Source organism: Saccopteryx leptura, chromosome 6 (assembly GCF_036850995.1).
Source record: "Saccopteryx leptura isolate mSacLep1 chromosome 6, mSacLep1_pri_phased_curated, whole genome shotgun sequence".
Classification (NCBI taxonomy): domain Eukaryota; kingdom Metazoa; phylum Chordata; class Mammalia; order Chiroptera; family Emballonuridae; genus Saccopteryx; species Saccopteryx leptura.
In genome coordinates this window covers 71,756,887-71,777,487 of record NC_089508.1, presented here as the reverse complement: position 1 = coordinate 71,777,487, position 20,601 = coordinate 71,756,887, and the positions used below count along the sequence as shown (strand labels likewise).

The window sequence follows — 20,601 nt, the reverse complement described above, 5'->3', positions numbered from 1 at the left end:
GAATGAAAAAAGGTATTAGTAACATATATACAAGGGAAAAAAAATCTTAAGTATCCTTTACATTTAATTGCTTACATTTCTGACAAATATCTGGTTGCCTTTGGAGCCTATTCTGTCTCTCATTCCGCTTCCCATCGGCCCCGATAAAAATCCTCGATCCATGTCGATGCTCCTTTCCAGTATAGCTCCTATACCGGGTCCCATTCTCTCAAAGCTGGAACTCATCCGATCCAGTCCCATCCCCATTCCTCCAGTCACACTGTTCATGCCACTCATTCCACCACCTGGATTTTTAGGAAGGGACAAGAGGATTTGGGAGTTTGGTGGTTTTGTTTTAAAAACAGAAGGAGAAAGAAAAAGAAGAAGAAAGAGAGGAAGAAAAGGGAAAGAATTATTGTTGAGAAAGAAAGGGAGAAAAAAATTCATTTATGTAATTAGATAATATGTATGTAAGCATAAAATTATTTTCTTACACACAATATAACAATCTTCCAAGGAACAGAATTTAAGTTGGTATACCACCTTTGGTTAGTTGAATGTTAATGGCTAATTAAATTTGTTAATTTTAACCACTATCTTAATACATTATATACATATACATCTATAAAATTATACTCTGATCATAAAACTCATCATGCATGTTAAATTTTCTACTAATACTTTAATCCATTAATATTGTAATAGCTATCCTCACTTTTATTTTCTAATAATACACCAAACTTAATAATTGCCAGAACAAAGATATATGGGCAAATTCAAATTATTACAACTCCAACACATTAACTGTTGCTCTCATCACACTCTCCGACATAATATTCTTTTCCTAGCTTCCCTTTCACCTCAGTATCCTGTTTCACATAAAATTTCCCCTTTTTATCAATTTAACTTTCAATAACCACAGAAACACATTAACTTTTAATCTCAATGTTATTCAAAACTTGTGGAAGTAGCAACAATAAATGAAATCACACCTCCTTGGCCAGAGCCTAAGAATTTAGCTCAGAGCTCATATCCATTTAATTCTTACACACTGTGTCCCTTTAACTATTCCAACCCTACTCAGGCTCAAAACTAATCTTTTTTTCTCATACCTGTAATTCTCATACATACAATTCTAAAACTTAACATAACCCTAAAATTAGCTTTCTGTGAATAACAAATATAAAATTAGGGAAACAGAAATGTAAACAGAGTGATAAAGGGAAGGTAGGGAAGTTACCATTAACAGGAAAATGACCAGAGCTGAAGAGATGATGAAAAGAAGGAATAAAATTAGAAGCAAGGGACAATGAAAATAGGTATCTTCAGCTGACAGGATTTCAAAATTCATTCTTAAAACAGTTCAAATATACTGTTTCCTATTTGTGAGATTTTTATCAATTAAAGAAAGCCAATAAAGTATGGAGAGTTCATAGAGGCATGGTTCAGTCAGCAAGAGGTCCAAAACTAAGCCATGTGGTAAGGCTTTAAGATAAGGCCTAAAATGTGGTATTGGAAGTAGGTGGAAGAAATCTGGCATTCTGCAGTGTTTGAACTACTCTTGATTCTAGCATAGGAGAGGTTGAAGAGGAGAGGAAACCAGCATCTCTTTCAGCCTCAGCTCTCAACCTCAGGAGGTTTCTTTAGATGTGTTACTGTAATTCTGCATGAGTAAGACTCACCTTTCCCAAAATAATTGGGGTCTAAGAACTGGGTGCGTCTTATACAGTGGTTGCAGATTTTTTTACTTGCATTTCCAGCTTTTTCACGCTTATTTTTGCACTCACTGTATGTAGGTATATGAAAACAGTGATTTGTCATTAGACACAGATGAGGACAAGGTAATGGATGGGAGTTTTGACAGTGATGAAGAGTTGTATGAATTTTATGATGAATAAAATTTGAGTTCAGTAACTTTATGTAAGATGGGTTTTTTTTCAAAATTCGGGCTCCCAAATTAAGGTGTGTCTTATAAAATGGGGGCGTCTTATACATGGAGAAATATGGTATATGTAGGGCAATTCACCTGCATCTTCCAAAAGACAAAAAAGTATCCACAGATAAAATAAGCTAATAACCAATAGCAGTTGCATGTAATAAGCAAGGAAACAAAATTGGTGCTAATACAAAAATTATTTTTGACAGATGATCAGAGAAATCCCCAGATATCTTAGTTGGCAAGGAGATTCCTGGATTAGCTTATAATTAACATTTTACTCTGGTGTTAGTTTAGAAATATCAAAGAAGTAAAATTCAAAGTTACTTTAGACATTTCAGTGATCAAACAGAAAAGCTCAAGTACTATCAAAGTTTCTCTAAATTATAACAAGACATTATTAACATATAAAAATAAAGTATTACAATAACAACTCTAGCAAAGTCTTGCAAGAATGCAAATATTACTGAATAAATTCTAGTAAAATTTAAACCTACTTATTCCAGATCCTACTGGACCCATGTTAGAAGCTCCTATTCTTCCTGCAAACCCTCCAATCATTGCACTGCCTAAACAAAGATGGAAAAATAATATGCTAATTAATTTAAATAATCACACTTTAAAATTCCCAAGGTACTATGTTCTTAGAAGATGTACAGTAACTGAAAAGTAGTCTTCTAAAAACAAGGTTCAAATCTGTAAGATATTGAAAAAGAGAGCTAGTTACATTAAAATCTGTAAAGTGTTATTTTCTAGTAATAAATTGTGTGAAACATTATAATTTCCAATTTTTCACACACAAGAAACAAACTTTGAAAATATAACCTGCAGGGGAAAAAAGTATTCAGTCAGCCTACCAAGTCTACCAAAGGAATCTCCAAAGCCTCGATTTATTCCAATATCACCACGTCCAAAATCTCTCTCCATGCTACTAGTCATCGCACCACGGTATAGCTCTGAAAAAATTATGTAACAAATTAACCCTTTTTCAAGTTCATCAATACAGAGTAATCCATTTAGATACTAAAACGGCAGCACAAATCACAAATACAAAAAAGGCCTGTGATTTACCCAACTTACCTCAGATGTCACATATATCCCATTTCACCATGCCTGTCCCCTATCACCAAGTGTCCACATATGCCTTCTGAAGACATTCACACTACCCATCCCTAAGTAGGGGGAACATTTTAAATATACTAAACATAGTGTACACATCCCACTGGATACATTTACCTACCTCCCATTCGGCCAACTCCTCCAAATCCTCCCATGCTATTCACTGCTTCCAGACCACCAAACCCAATTCCTATGGCATAAAGATTAATTTTGAGATCTGTCAGTTGTAGGGCTGAAAAGTATGTTTTGTAAATAAATGTTAGTTAAGTCTCACCAGTAAGCTCTTCATCTACTCTACCTTGTGCAGCTGCTTCTTAACCCATCACCTTCTATATCCCTCAAGTATGTACCAGGCTCAGTTTCTGCTAACAGCCTTTAGGAAGTGAGCCAGCAATAAACCATGACTTTTTTCCCTTGGAATCCTCAACACAGTTCCTTATTTACTAAAAATGGTGATGGGTACATACAAAAAACAGGTGCTATACATACCTCCTCCAATTCTATTCATTCCTCCAAAACCTGGACCATCCATTCCCATACCTCAAATAAAATACACAGTATGTACTTTAAGTCAATCTTATTTTTATGACTAAAGAATGACATAACGCAACACAGCAATACAGATACCATTGGTTTAATCACAGTGGAACACTAGAGAAGCAGCAGGCACAGGTGGGTGGTTTAAAGTGCTATGCTATAGCAGTGGTCTAATCACCAGTCCTTGAAAAGGCTTCTCTGAACATTTATTAGACAAGAAAACAAAATTCACTAGTCACACTCACATTCAATTAGAAAAGATTTAGGACTAGATAATCTTTTTATTTTTTGCAGAACAGACAAACAAATCACTATCACCAATTTTGTCTAAAACAGGAGTATCATATAGCAGATTTACACATCAGGTCACAAAGTTAAGCACTCTTACACATGAAGATAAGGGAGCAGTAAAAAATAAAAGAATAAAAATAGTATGTTTTGGGGAGGGTGGAGGGTCTAAGAGTAAGAAAGAAAATCTCCATCTGTTGAATTAGAAGGATTACCATAACTACACTCACAAATTAAAGTGTAGCTATAGGGCATCTCAAAAATTAGGAATCTGATCACATTTCTTAGTCCCATCAATTAAAATAGTATTTCTCAAAAGTATGGTCTTAGGACCAATGAGGGTCCAACAGGTCAAAACGATTTCATTCATACTAAAGTATTATTTGACTGTTTTACTCTCATTTTCATGATTATAATGAGGAATTTCCAAAAACTAATACATGATGCATGGTAGTATAACAAACTAAATGCAGAAGATATAACAGCATCGCTGTCTTGCATTAAGTCAAACACTAAAGACATGTACAAAAGGTAAAACGATATCACTCTTCCCACTAATTCTTTTGTATTAGAAAATAAAACTTATTTTCTTACAAAGCATGTTTATGTTCACACAATATTTATTATTATCTTTAAATAAATTTATAAATGCTTTAATTTTTAATATAGTAAATACTGATAAATATAACCATATAAATAAAAGCACTGTGGAATCTTCAACCAATTTTAAGAATATAAAAGGGTTCTGAAACTATAAAGTTTAAAAACCAATCTTCAAAAATAAACTGTAATTAAGTCCAGGTGAAGGGCCAAGTAGCTATCTAAAAAGCTACCTACCCAACTAGATATGGAAATTTAAATTGTTTATGATATGGTAGCCTTTCAGCCATTCCACAAGTCCATGATCCACAAGGCACTATGCTGAACATTCTCCTTTTGCCTTAAAGCCATTTCAAAAATCCACAGTGCTAAAAGGCTAGCTACAGCACAGTTGACCTCAGAGAAACCTCCTGACATCTGCCGTCTCTTTCATGTTCTCTGCTCTCCAAGGTTTCATTCCTTTGGCAAACTGAAGTGACATCTAAATATCCTATTAAAATACACTCTTTTACCCATTACAAAGTAGTAAACATGACCTTTATGACCTAGCAAATGTATCAATTAAAAAGAAGTAAGAAAGTTAGAATACACACCACTTGGACCTAAATTTCCCATTACACCACCTATGTTCAACTGGCTGGCACTAATAGGCTGTCCACCTGGACCAAGTCCCATTCCAATGCCTCCAAGACCACCTGAAACACAAATAAGAATATTACCAACCCATCTATAATTAACTGGCACTACAATTTTTTTTAAAGAGCTACGAACCTGGAGTAGTATCTCCAAAATTTTGCAAATTTATAAATAAGACCACTGGTTCTCATTTTCATTGGAATGAAGCACACTAAACCCCCACAATACACAATTAAGAAATAATGAGATGTCTTATGAAGCATGTTCATCTTAAATCTAAATTAAAGGCATTCTGGAAAGGACTAATAAAACACTAAGAGGATTTTGAACATTGTATCACCTTATAAGTGGTAGACATATCTGAAAACGAGACTTTATCAAATTTGTAGAACTACTTAAAATCTAAGCTTTTAAAATGACTCAAATCAAACTAAGTCAACTATCATGAAAACATAATATTAAATAAAGCAAATGTTACAATAAATATTTATGTCAATGATAAAACTAGGTATTTATATTTATATGGTACCTTACGTGTTTTCATCTCTCTTATTCATAGATGAGGAAATTTTTGAGACCTTATGTCACCTGTGCAATGCCATTTACTTATGTGATTAAGACTAGAGTTTAAGTTTGTCACTAAATCCAATACTCTTCTGACCACTTTTCTTAAAGTAAACAAATTAAATTCATTAAAAATAGACTTGATGACCTTCAAGACAACTAATTAATATTTGAATAGGAACTATTTTATTCTACGGTTAAGGTTCTTGCTAGCTAATGTAGCAATTAGGGGCTGAAAAAAGCAATACTTTATATATTTTAAAAGGTAGAGTACAGAAGCAAATTGGGAAGATCTATGTAAACCTTGTAAAAGAAATACTTTTTTTCAGCTCAGTCCCTAAAAATGGTCCAACTGAAAGCAACAGCACATCTGAACATCAACAACGTTCATATCTACACCTAGCACTCATATTTTCATCTCTGTAACCATTCTTCACTAAAACAAACTAGGGCTCCTTGAAAGCAGGTAAATTCCCATGTATTCAAACAAGAAAAACCTTCATGATTCTGGGAAATCCTGTTTTTAGCAAAAAGTAAGAATATCAGAAGCACAGGAAATGAGGAGGCTCCCAATTACCAAGTTATAATTTGAACAAAGAAAGGGAGGGAAGGAGAAAATAATACAGGGAGGTTAATAATAATTAACATAACCATAACAAATTGATTCTGTCACAGTCTATGAGTTCCCCTATTAAATAAAGAGTACATAAAAATGTAAATTTCAAAAAGAACATAATATAAAATAAGTATAAATGTAATAAAGGGTTTAATTTTTATTTAAATAAATGATTATTAATAGTTGAAAAGTAAATTGGGAGATCCTGCATAAAGCCAGGATCTTGAAAGATGATACCCGAGTGATAAGGTAAACTTGGTAGAGACAGAAAGAACTGCCCTATAAAAGAAAAAGAGGCAAATTCAAAGACACATGCTAAGAATTTTCTTGTTTATCCTTTAAAAATGATTATGATTTTTTAATCCAGGTTATGAAAGCCCAATAAACAGCAATCCATACATACACTATAGTAAAATTGCATACCAAAGACAAAGACTTTAAATCAGCTACATGAAGAATATACCTGGGCCCTGACCTGTTGGCTCAGTAGTAGAGCGTCGGCCCAGCGTATGGAAGTCCTGGGTTCGATTCCCAGTCAGGGCACACAGGAGAAGCGCCCATCTGCTTCTCCACCCTTTCCCCTCTCCTTCCTCTCAGTCTCTCTCTCCCCCTCCCGCAGCCAAGCTCCATCGGAGCAAAGTTGGCCCAGGAGCTGAGAGCGGCTCCATGGCCTCCACCTCAGGCGCTAAAATGGCTCCAGTCGCAACAGAGCAATGCCCCAGATGGGCAGAGTATCACCCCCTGGTGGACATGCCGGGTGGATCCCGGTCGGGTGCATGCAGAAGTCTGTCTGACTGCCTCCCTGCTTCTAACTTTGGAAAAATACAAAAAAAAAAAAAAAAAAAAAAGAAGAAGAAGAATATAGCTTATCTATAAGGAAAAAACAATTCAACAGATAGCTGACTTAATAGCAACAATGGAAGACAGATAACTGTGGAATATTTTCAGAGTGCTAAGAGAACATAACTATCAATCTTCAAATATATAATTAGTGACACTATCTTTGAAGACATTTATAGAAAAACCAAAATTGAGAGAATTTACTAACAACACATCCTCAGAGAGCACTTTTAAAATATATGCATCAGGGGAAAAAATGAGTGCTAGGGTCTAGGAAAAGCATGAAATAATGAGATAAAAAATTGGTAAATAATAATGCCAGATTTGTGATATTTTAAAAAATATATAGAAATAAAACACTGAGCAATAATGGCATATAATTCAGTAGAAAAATGATTAGAATTAAAGCATTCAAAGATCACTCTATTATTGAATAAAAGAATGATTATATTAACTTGAGACTTTATAAAGACATTAAATTTTCTAAGATAACCACTAAAAGAGAAAGCAAGATAGGAGAAAAGATAATGGGGATTAATCCAAATAAATCATTTAATGTGAATAAACAAAGCAAAGCTGTTTTATCTGTTAATGTTAGACAAAAAACTTAAAAGTCGTTACTAGAAATAAAATTACTCTATAATGAGAAATTTTAGATTCACTGGGAAAACATCTTTTTTAAACATGGATGCACCTACTAAATTAGCTTTAAAATATTTCAAGTAAAAGTAATAAAAAAGAACAAATAAATCTACCATTCTGGTGGGAAACTTTAGCATATACATCCCTCAGTAACAAGCAGACAAAATAATTAGGAGAGTGATAAGATCATTTAAAAACTTGATTTACTAGACATAGAAAGCTGCATTCACCAAGAACACCTGGAATATTTATATAAAGGTGCCATATATGAGGCACAGTAATATACAAGGTAGAGTAAAAAGTTAAGAACAAACCCTAGTATTTATTGATTGCTTAAATTATGTGAGAACTGTGCTATGTGCTTTATAAATATATCAACTAATGCAATACTCATGCCAATCCCATGAAGTACTCAACATCCTCATTTTACAGATGTGGTATTGAGATACAGATGTTAAGCACATTACATTGTGGTTTCATAATCCTTTGGAAGACATTTTGATAATAATGATCAATGAACATACCTTGAGGACCTGTAAAACTACTTTGGGATATCTATTTTAAGGAAATAACCAAAAAGAACATACCAAAAATCTGTATACAAAAACATGAATAACTCTGTTGATGATTAAAAGGAAAAAAGTCAGAAAACCTAAATATAGGTAACAATAGAATAGTTATGAAGCCAAAAAGAATATTTGGAAAGAATTTCCAACATGGAATAACATTATACTCTATGTTAAACAAAAAGATACAAAAATTATTATATGGCAATTCTCAACTATGCAGAAAATATACATTGAAGGAAAGAACTGAAAAAATACAAAAAAAAATGTTATAATGGAGGCTACTTATGAGTAAGAAAATTACAGACCTTTTCTCCCCTCATGTATATAAACTAACCAATTTTTTTAATATATATTATTTTTATAGTGAGGAAAATCTACCAAAAAAGGAAAATAATGGCACATTTTTATCTTCTCAGTCTCCCTAATCAATTATGCCAAACTACCATCATAACTCCAAACTTGGGCAACTCAGGAGATAGACACAGAAAGAGTTCTGCTTAGTACATAATAAAATCGAAAAACAACAGTCTGTACTGTTTCTAATGGTTTTTACTTACGTGGTAACTGTGGTGTTTTACTGTCATGTGAACGGTAGTCTTCATGAGGGACAGATTTGTCATCCTAACAGCCAAAAAGTTTATTATAAGGTTAATATATAACTAAAATAATTTGTAATGTAGATAGAGAGCAGATAAAAGATTTGAAAAGTTTCAAGAGATGAAGTGATATACAAGAACTCACCATTTTCACATGCATCGGTCTATCAAACAAAAACTGCCCATTGAACATAGCTGTTGGTTCAGTCAAGGAAATCAGTTAAGACAATTATAAAATTATACTTGAATACTAACACATTTTTAATAATCTCATTTAGAGTTAAACTATCTTTAATATTTAAATCAACATCTTTAATATTTTATTAATTTGTATTAGTCTCTTCTCTTTCATATACTCAAAAAAACTTTAATTTTTTGCTTTATAGTTTGATTGTATATATAAAATATAACCTTTTAACTCAACCATTGGAAAAAAGAAAATTAACAAGGCTTCATTTAAAGCAACTGCATTATTTCTCAATGAATTATATAACTACCAAAAGCACATATATATAAAATTGTGGTAGAAAAAAGGTTCATACGAGGCCTGTACAATATGGCTAATTCAAGTTTTCAGAGTGCTTTTAGTACTTCGGACATAGAAAAGGTTTTATGTGCTGGAAACTAAAGTCTAACACAAAATTCTAAGCCAAGGCAATCTTAAACTCCAGGACTCCCTTAAAATGGTATTATGTTTCTTCAACCTTATTAAATAATCCTAAAGAGTAAATCAGGATACAAATTGCTTGTACTGCTTCAATTGCTTGTTCAAAAGTGACTGTGCCCATTCCTCTGCTTTTGCCATCTTTGTCTTCCTTAATATCTGCCCGCTTTACAGTTCCAGCTATGCTGAACACTTCTTTTAGTTTCTTCCAACCAACTTTGAAGTCAAGCTTAACATAAAATTATATCAAGTTACATACCTAATAAACCCCCTCCCCATTTATAAATAAAAAAAATCTTTTCTAAGCTCTCAAAACTATAAGAGCTATAACTTGTGTTAAACATTGTATCAATAATATTCAAATGAAAAGATCTTAAGTTGTTCATCAGGTAAGCTACATCTATGTTGTTCCTTGTCCTTAATTTGTTTTAAATTCCCAAAATAGTCTCTCATCCACTCAATCCTGTTTTGTACATTTAAAACGTACACATCTATTTTTACTGAAATTCAGATTATGAAAAAGTACTGTTGATACCACTAACTTTCAAAAGCTTAGAACAAATAACAAACCAACTACAACATGCATATTCACAAATGTCAAATATTAAAGCTAAACAAATCCTTTTATCAATATGAACAAAAATCACATACAATAAAAGTAAATAATTTCAAAAACTGCTGTTTATTTTATATATTTCATAGTTCTCTTTTTAAAAAATTCTAAATACTTGTATATACACTCTAATCTTATATATATAAACTTAAATTGGGTTTGAGTTGACAATAATTTATGTTTTGGTTTATTTTAGTTAAAAAGAAAATGTTCTATAAACCTATTACCCACTCATCTAATTAAGTAACCTTATAATCAGAACTACATATCTAAATGACAAAATTTTAGAGTAAAGCTTAAACTTACATTAGCAACAAAAATTGTGGAACCAAGTCTACCAGCCTGCAAATTACTGATAACCTCAGGAGGGATATTTGGATTATTGAGAATGGAAGGTGGTAAATTCATCAATCCTGATCCCATCTCAGGTACATGTCCTCCTGGAAATGATCCTCCTGTTCGTTGCAATGCCCTACGAGCATTTTCTCCATCAGGATCCTATAACACACATTGAATGTTAAATACCACTAGATACATCAGAAAGTCTATATAATTAAAACAACTTCAAATTCTATAGTAGCTATCCCATCTGGGTCAAATTACTGACCACCTTGAAGGGTGAGCTTTTTGCTCATCCAGAGAACTCAGTCCCATAAAAACCTGTGAACAAACAAAAGACTACAGTCTCCAAGGATGTCAATTAAATATCTCTTTCCAATCACTAAAGTCACTTAGGAATTGAAATTAGTTTAATTTTGCCCTTGTACTACTGTTCAAGTGTATGACACATACACATAAATACACATAACTCAAAGAAGAACAAAAAACTTTGACTCGCCTGACCAGGCAGTGGTGCAGTGGATAGAGCATCAAACTGGGACGCAGAGGAGCCAGGTTCAAATACCCAAAGTCTCCGGCTTGAGCACAGTTTCACCAGCTTGAGCGTGGAGTCACTGGCTTGAGCATGGGATCATAGACATGACCCCATGGCTGCTGGCTTTAGCAAGGGGTCACTCACTCTGCTGTAGCCCCCCGGTCAAGGTACATATGAGAAAGCAATCAATGAACAACTAAGATGCTGCAACGAAGAATTGATGCTTCTCATCTCTCTCTCTTCCTGTGTGTCTGTCCCTATCTGTCCCTCTCTCTGTCTCTGTCACAAAAAGAAATATTAAAATACCAAAAAAACCTTTGACTCTTTCCTTTCTCAAATGCACTAATAGTGAATTGTCACCACTGGATGATCAAAGAAATGCCAAACTAAGACTAATTCAAAGCTTGTCAACAGCAAAACAGATTGTTATAAAACCAGGAATGCAAGCATCGAAGCGAACTATATTAATGTGTAAATTTCATTCCTGAACAAACAAAATATAATTATCCACCTTTCAACCTCTTTTCTTCCTCAACATGATTATGATCTAAGATGGAGGGGAAGGAGGAATAAAGAAAGACTAAGTGTCCAAATGAAGAATGATACTAAACACTTTGTTTGTTTTAGTTTATTAACTCTATAAGAGAAATATTCTACCTTTAAACCAAAGAAAAGCAAGCTTAAACATACTTCTCCCTCATATTACTAGGTGGAATGCAAAAAACAAACCACATAAACAGGGAATAGGCTATCATCTGTAATACCAAGTAATGATTATATATGTAACCATTAACTCTACTCTGCTGGCCTGTATAGGAATAGTAATAAAAGGAAAGTTTGGTGACTAATAAATTCTATAGGAAGGCTGGGAGAACAGAAGGTGAAAAAGTGAATATAAGAATAAAGGTATTCTGGCTTCCAATATACTTCTTCACTATGAAAAATAAAAAGAAAAAAATATTTTTAAAGAATGCTACAAAATAAATTCTGCCGGTCTAAGGTTTCAAAATCTTTTTTTCTTCAAAATGTTACACATATACAAAATTTAGAATTGTGGTTACTTAGGGGGACATAGTAGAACAGATCTTCATGAACTATTAAGATAAGTCGTTTGCTCTTTTTTTTTTATTTTATTAATTTTTAGAAAGAGGAAGGGGGGGAGAAAGAGAGAGAGAGATAGGGGCATCGATCTATTCCTGTATTTGCCTGGACCAGGAATCAAACTGGCAACTTCTGTGCTTCAGGATGACTCTCTAACCAACCTAGCTATCCGACCAGAGCAGGCGTTTGTTCTTATCTTAACATTAATAAAGCATATTACTCTGTTTTGATTTGTCTTTTACATACATGATATATAAATATATACACATACATATAAAACACATATACAATTTATATAACACAAATGACCTATTATATAACAGTTTTTATTCCTCTTTTTCTCTTGATGTCAGCCAGCCAGTCATCGCCTGCTATTGCTATTAGAGAACCTGTAATAAGTTATCAATTGCTATCAACCCCCACTAAATTACATGAAAATGTACAATTCTAGTATCTGTAGAGAAACACTGGAAATAAACTTTTCCTTAGACTCTCTCTAGTAGTTCTCAGCACTAACCCCATCCACCAATTTATATATCAGAAATCTCCAGAAAAGGAACCTTTAGTGATATTAATACAAAAAAGTTAATTGAATCAAGAACATCTCATCATTTAGTTAGGCCAAACTATACCACTTTGTCCTCTTAAAAAGGTTAAATATGGAAGTATCCTATATCAGCATGGATCAGATAACTTTATTCTAGGGTTTCTGAAATATTACTGAGGACCTACAATTTGCTAAAACTTCAAAAAATACAAATAACATGGACTTGACTTTTAGCATCCAATAAACTTTTTTTCCAATTAAAAACATAACACTGAGAATCTATAACACTTGTCTTTTGTAGAAGAATAAAAAACATAACACAGGCCCTGGCCGGTTGGCTCAGCGGTAGAGCGTCGGCCTGGCGTGCGGGGGACCCGGGTTCGATTCGCGGCCAGGGCACACAGGAGAAGCGCCCATTTGCTTCTCTACCCCCCCCCCCCCTTCCTCTCTGTCTCTCTCTTCCCCTCCCGCAGCCAAGGCTCCATTGGAGCAAAGATGGCCCGGGCACTGGGGATGGCTCCTTGGCCTCTGCCCCAGGTGCTAGAGTAGCTCTGGTCGCGGCAGAGCGACGCCCGGGAGGGGCAGAGCATTGCCCCCTGGTGGGCAGAGCATCGCCCCTGGTGGGCGTGCCGGGGTGGATCCCGGTCGGGCGCATGCGGGAGTCTGTCTGACTGTCTCTCCCCGTTTCCAGCTTCAAAAAAAAAACAACAAAAAAAAACATAACACAAAATCTAATCCCCAAAATAATAATTTCCCAGAAGGGTGATTATTCTACAAATACCACCTTTACGGGGAATTATCGTAGGATATCAACACATTTCTGGAACACCGGTCCTGGCTTACACATAAAAGTCACTAAATAAATGGCTGGCAAAGACCATAAAAGTCTAAACTTTCTCTACTAATTCTCCACTTTCCAGTCAGAAAAAATTATTTTAAAAAGAATAAACCCTCAAGCTCAAAAAGGATTAGAGGAATTCAGAAGTTGATGCAAATAAAGAGATTCAGGATATTTGTGTATGTTGGTAGCATGGCTTTTCATTTAGCTATAGCAGTCCCTGCTTGTCCATGGTTTCACTTTCCTTGGCTTCAGTTACCCACAATCAACCACAGTCTGAAAATATTAAATGGAAAATTCCAGAAATAAAAAATTCGTAGTTTTAAATAGTGTGCCATGGTGAGTTGTGTGATAAAATCTTGCCCACATATCCATACTAATGATCCCTTAGCCGATCAAATTAAGTTTCACATCATCCAACCTGGGGATGTGAATCACCCCTTTTTCCAGAGTCATCCACCCTGGATACACTACGCACCCTTTAGTCACTTAGTAGCCACCAAAGTTATTAGATTGACTGTCCCGGTGTCACAGTGCTTGTGTTCAAGTAGCCCTTATTTTACTAAATAATAGCCCCAAAGCGTAAGAGTAGAGATTCTAGCAATTCAAACATGCCAAAGGGAAACCATACAGTGCTTCCTTTAAGTGAAAAGGCATGTATATTTAGGGGAAACAGTGTATATAGGGTTCAGTACTATCTGTGGTTTCAGGCATCTTCTGGGGGTCTTGGGTAAGGAGGAACAGAACTTTTGCATTATCACTTCATACTCAGGAACAAGAAAACAATAACCAGTAACATTCCCACCTCGGACAGGAATAACAAGTCATACCACATTTCCCCATATATAAGATGCTCCCATGTATAAAACGCACTTCATTTTGGAGCCCAAAACTTGAAACAAAAGTATTACAAAAAGTTATTCAACTCAAATTTTATTTGTCATAAAATTCAGAAAACTTATCGCTGTCAAAACTCCCATCCATTAGCTTGTCCTCATCTGTGTCTGATGATGAATCACTGTCTTCAACAATGAGTGCAAAAACAAGAGCGAAAAAGCGGGAAATGCAAGTAAAGAAACCCCTACAACCACTGTATAAGACGCACCCAGTTTTTAGACCCCAAATTTTTCAAAACACGGTACATCTTATACATGAGGAAATATGGTGATTATTATTACAACTAACATCAATTATGTAGTTATAATATTTTAAGCACTACGCTAAGTGCTTTATATAATTATAGTAGCTAAGTTTATTAATTTTTTTTATATATTACCTCTCTGACTCATAACACTATCAATAGGTTCCAGTATTATTCCCATTTTAGTGATAAGAAAACAAAGAAATAGAGATGTTAAGTAATTTTCCCTGGGTCGCACAAATTCTTATGCCATGCACTGAGTTCTGTACCATATATCTCATTTAATCCTCATAAAAATCCTATTAGATTAAGTATTATCAGTAGCACTATTATAATTACTAAGGTTTAGAGAATAAGTAACATGGTTACTCACACAGCTAGAAAGCGATAGAGCGGGGACTCAAGTCACTACTACACTAAGTTAAACTGTGACTGATAGTACTGCTCTATTAACATCCATGCTAGCCTGACCTGTGGTGGTGTAGTGGAACAAGCCTCGACCTGGAACACTGAGGTCGTAGGTTCAAAACCCTGGACTTGCCCAGCCAAGGCACATGTGGGAGTTGGTGCTTCCTGCTCCTCCCCCCTTCTCTCTCTCACTCTGTCTCTCTTCTCTAAAATGAATAAATAAACATCCATGCTAGTAGAGACTCTTCAGGGTCCCAAAGTTATATCCTCTATCCTTTTCTAATATATACATACTTGAGCAAAGATATATACATAACTGGTCTGTCATCAAACTGTTCAGATAAGATCAACATTATGAATTACATGAAGACAAGATAATGACTGCTTTCAAGCTAATTATTTCTAAGGTCAATTACACTCAACTATAGTTTTGTTTGTGTGTCTTCCCATCATTCTTTTAGAAATGTATTTATAATGCAAAAATTCCACACAAAGGAAACATGTCCTTTATTTTAATAATTGAATTTTTTTTTAATTTTTATTTTATTTATTCATCTTAGAGAGGAGAGAGGGAGAGAGGGAGAGAGAGAGACAGAAAGACAGAGAGAGAGAGAGAGAGAGAGAGAGGAGAGAGAGACAGGGGGGAGGAGCTAGAAGCATCAACTCCCATATGTGCCTTGACCAGGCAAGCCCAGGGTTTCGAACCGGCGACCTCAGCATTTCCAGGTCAACACTTTATCCACTGCGTCACCACATGTCAGGCCAACATGTCCATTTTTGAGTTTTCCAAGTTCCAGTTATAAATTTTGCTAATATACATAACTTTTCTTAACTTTTAATTTGGTATAATTTCAGATGAATTTTACTAAAAGTGAGTATCAATTTTATTCAAATCCATAAGGTATTTGCATTATTAAGCAAACTTTGATTATTGACTATAAGAATATCTACTATATTTCTCAAATTAAACAACACAATCTCAAAAGTAAAAACGTATATACCAAATAAAGTCAGCACCTAAAGTGTGTCATTTTTAAATTTCTGGGTCCTAAAATTTCTTTAAATCATGGATCTCTGCTTATAATAATTAAGAGTAAATCAAACATATAGGATAACTGCTTAAGAGCTAACAGACAATCATGTACAAGCATAACTATTATCAAAATATGTTATAATAAGCATCTATGCTAAATCAATGTCATAGTCAGATAAACACATTACCAAAGATGAAAATCCAAAGAAGACATTCCTTATAGTCAAATATTTAAATTATTCTAAACATAAGGTTTCTTACCTCTTTAATATTCAGGGGTCTTCCACTAAGATCATACTTGTTCATAGTTTCTAGTGCTTTCTTTACAAATTCTTCATCTTTAAATTCAACCACACTTAATTGGGAAAAAATTGGGGGAAAATTTTTATGTATATAAGGTTACTTTTTACAATCAGAAGTTTAAATTTGACTTAAAAAACTTAAAAAAAAAAAAATTCTTACCCACAACCCTATATCCAGGTAGATTTTTCAATATATGCAAAAGAAAAAATGTTTTATCAGTACACAAAGTTAATAAGTCATTAAAAGCAAACATTAATACAGTCATTTCTTTTTTTTTACTTTTATACCTCCAGAACATAAAAGGCAAGTGATGGCAAATTTTCTGTAAATTTTTAAACAAATCAATTTAAGATAGTAGGATGTAGTATAATAAGCCTGAAGCACATTTTAGATGCCTCTTCCTTAAGTTCAAACTAATGTAATGTCATTGCACAAATTCAATCAAAAGTAATTCAATGAAATAATTGAAGGCTCCAACGTACTTATCCTTACATAGTTACAATTATTTATTTTCAAAAGCTGTATTTTGCCCAAATAGTTTTTAATATATATTTTTTACTTTCATTAAAATCAAAGCAGAAACTATCAATCTTATAACAAAGTTCTCAGGGGAAACTGGTTGCACACAATTTAAGAGCACCCAGTTTTAAGAATGTTGTCACCTATGTTAAAGAAACAAATCTGAAATATCATTTTTTAAAATAATTTCTTGTCATTGTTACTGTTCAAAGTGTCACTGAATGTAATGTCAGTTTTTTATTTTACATGCACCCAACTGGTTTTTGCTAATAAGATTAAACACTAGTAAGAGCTTTCCATTGTATTTGTAAGTGTATTCTTTCTTGTTGCAAAAAAATTAAATCAACTATCATCCAATTCCTTCTGTGTCAATTTAATCATCAATGTCATTCATACCAATTGGTCAGAGCACTGCCTCTTATGTAGTCCTGTAGGCAATCAAATTAAGTGTTATCAGTAGAAATTCCAAACATACTTCTGAATTAACACCTTTGAGCTATAGGCCTCTCATAGAACTCTTAGGGAATATTATCAATTCAATGTCTTTTAAAATATCCCTGAAGACATCAAAACACAACAAAAAAAATTCCTATATTAAAATCTACTATCTAAGAAGAAGCATTACCTTGGCATTAGGAAAGAGAATGCCCTTTATGAGCATTTATAAACCCATCCCTTCCAGGCAGCTAGCTTGATTTGTAAGTGTCAGACTTGCTAGTATAAAGCCTCAAATCTTGCATAATAAAGTAAAACAAAATGAAACTTAAGTTTCCAAAAACTGGTACAAGTATTATACAAAAAGTAAACTGCTGAGGAACTTTTAAACCTCAAGCAGATTACTGCCCACAGCACTTACCCTTGATTTTCCTTCCGCATCCTTAAAGAGCTCCACGTATGTAACCTCACCAACTACATAAGACACACAAAAGGAAGATACCAAGAAACAATACATTTAAACACCAGTATCTTGCTTTACTGCACACCTGTGCACAACTCTACAGAAAAGCACCTATTATTCACCAACAATTCAAAACCAGACCAACATACCTCCTGTCAAAGGCTATGTAAATTTAACTAATTTTCAGAAATATACATCATCCACGTTCTCTAAAAAACTAACAACCATATTAACCTAATTCATACTACAGATCATATTTTGGCCAGCATGATATAGTTGGTGAACAAATGCACATGTACATACAAATGGTCCCTTAGCCTATCATATTAAAACATCAACATTAGCACTTTTCAAATAACTTTAGTCGCCTACACACAACAGCTGTTTTAAGGTGACTTCCTACCTGAATGTCTTCAATCATGTTTGCCATCAAACTAAATTTACAAATCATGCTTCACAGCAAGCCACACACTTTCTAAATAAAGTCAATAAATAAAACCAATCAAATAGTTGTCACCTTACAACAGACACACCAATGCAATTTTTAAAAATTTATTAGAAGAGATCAGCCTCAAAGCCAAGTACATAGTTTGCAGGACTGATGAAACTCAATTTTTCAAGAGATAACAAAACTAACTTTTACAAGATCAAGTATTAAAATTATTTTTCCCCAAAACCAACTATGTATATAAAATGAAGGTTTTTCAGGTTATACTGAAAACAAAACTGCAACAGCAGTAACACAATTTGAATATAGAACTGCAGAGACAGCATCATCGCATTCATGACAATGCAAACAAAATGAATTCCACAGCCAGATTCCAGACTCCACCAAGATAATAAACAAAACAGCTTTTAGAAAAAAAAATCAGACCTTATTATTCATACTTTAACAGCTAAATATATTGCTTAACTAATGCAATAGTCCTTTAAAAATCTATAAAACTTCAACTAAACAAAGCAATCACTTTAACAAAATTCTTGGTGGCATGCATATGCTGGCTCACTACTATCCCACTGAAATAACAAAAAGAAAAGAAAAAAAAAACAACGTTATTTATCTATACTACCTTGTAATGAAATTGTGTCAAGTGAAAGAAGAGGAAATGATTAATTCATGTGTCAAGAAATAAACAAAAATCATTTTTTTGAGTCTGTGTGGCTTAGAGGTATAAAAAAATGTCTGCTTAGTTCTCCCCCTCTTCTATATGAAGATTATCCAACAGTGGGTTTGTCAAAGATGTTTACCTTTTTCTCTCATTAGATCTTTAATAGCTTGCCATTTCATGTCATAAGGTATATTGCTAATGAAAACTCTGTTACGATTTGGACCCTTCTTTTCTCCAGTGCCCGAATTCTTGTCTTTTGAATAAGGATGAAATCTATGGGCCTTCTTATTTCCTGTAGATTTTTCTTTCAATTCAGATTTCTCTTCTTTCACTGATTCATCATTCTCCCTATGAATTAAAAACAAAATAAAACAAAACAAAGTCTATATTTAATACTCAATATTTATCACTTCCCTTCACAAAACTCTCCACCAAGTTAGATCTCAGCAAAGGAGCTGGAGAATCAGACTGCAGGCTTTGAAATCACCCAGTACCATTTCAAAGCAAGGATTTGAGCATAGTACCAAAATTCTCATTTAACAATCCTTTTTCCCCCCATATTAAATAGCTGCAGCATCTCTAAACAATCACCCAGTTTTTCCCATCATAACATAATAAATGTTATTAGAACTTAAGAGGGAAAAACAGGTAATTTTATTCCTCCCGTATGTAAAACTGCCACCTTTAATGCAGAACTAACTTTCTGGGTCTTATTCAAAACTCTAAAAAGACAATACTCTGAAAAAGTTCATCTTTTTAACATTAACAGTTTCTTCCCAGAACTTTACTCCTCCGTTGCCTAAAAACATAACATACACAGTTATATCTATCTACGTATCTGTATATGAACACACTCCCATGTGACTCAAAAATTTTTTCAGCCCTCACCGGTTGACTCATTGGTAGAGCGTCCACCCGGCATGTGGAAGTCCCAGGTTCAATTCCTAGACAGGGCACACAGGAGAAGCAACCATCTGCTTCTCCAACGCTCGCACCCCCACCACCTCGCTTCTCTCTCTCTCTCTCTCTCCTCCCCTTCTGCAGCCATGGCGCAATTAGAGCAAGTTGGCCCTGGGCCCTGAGGATGGCTTCGGAGCCTCTGCCTCAGGCACTAAAAAATGGCTCCAATTGCAACAGAGCAAGGACCCCAGATGGGCAGAGCATCACCCGTTAGTGGGCTTGCCAGGTGGATCCCAGTCAGGGCACATGTGGGAGTCTGTCTCTGCCTCCCCTCCTCTCACTAAAAAATAATAATAATAATAATAATAATAATAATAATTCTATTTTGTTTTGATCAACATAGGAAACTGATAACTTGTCCTAATATTTTCATGCTCAACATTTTCTGTGTTTTAACCTGTAAACTAGAATAGGGTACTTCATAGAATCACACCATTAGTATTATCTATAATAGGGTGATGGGGTGGAGGAGAGAAGCAGTACTTAAAAAGTCAACACAAACCAGATTTTTATAAATCTACTTTATAATGAGGCTCTAACTGAAAATTTATTTAATTTATAAAACTATAATCACAATGCAACTATGTGATGCTATCCACCAAATTATAGCATAAATTTCTGAAAAATCAATATTAAACATCAAACAAGAAAATATCATTTTAATATGATTT

At 34.1% G+C, this 20,601-nt stretch overlaps 1 protein-coding gene across 2 annotated transcripts in view; it reads right to left on the bottom strand.

Moving 5' to 3' along the window:
• Window positions 1–20,601, bottom strand: part of MYEF2 (myelin expression factor 2) — a 30,452-nt gene that overhangs the window by 6,620 nt on the left and 3,231 nt on the right. The window contains exons 2-15 of one of the 2 annotated variants that reach the window (XM_066388169.1): window positions 19,110–19,318; window positions 17,820–17,872; window positions 16,604–16,611; window positions 16,403–16,496; window positions 10,506–10,697; window positions 9,662–9,815; window positions 9,068–9,117; window positions 8,884–8,947; window positions 5,053–5,154; window positions 3,524–3,574; window positions 3,156–3,224; window positions 2,773–2,871; window positions 2,413–2,484; window positions 76–284 (exon numbers count right to left, since the gene is read on the bottom strand). In XM_066388169.1, coding sequence (XP_066244266.1) covers window positions 76–284; window positions 2,413–2,484; window positions 2,773–2,871; window positions 3,156–3,224; window positions 3,524–3,574; window positions 5,053–5,154; window positions 8,884–8,947; window positions 9,068–9,117; window positions 9,662–9,815; window positions 10,506–10,697; window positions 16,403–16,496; window positions 16,604–16,611; window positions 17,820–17,872; window positions 19,110–19,318 — 1,426 coding nt within the window. The remainder of the gene's footprint in view (window positions 1–75; window positions 285–2,412; window positions 2,485–2,772; window positions 2,872–3,155; window positions 3,225–3,523; window positions 3,575–5,052; window positions 5,155–8,883; window positions 8,948–9,067; window positions 9,118–9,661; window positions 9,816–10,505; window positions 10,698–16,402; window positions 16,497–16,603; window positions 16,612–17,819; window positions 17,873–19,109; window positions 19,319–20,601) is intronic. The other variant, XM_066388170.1, reaches the window with a different exon arrangement.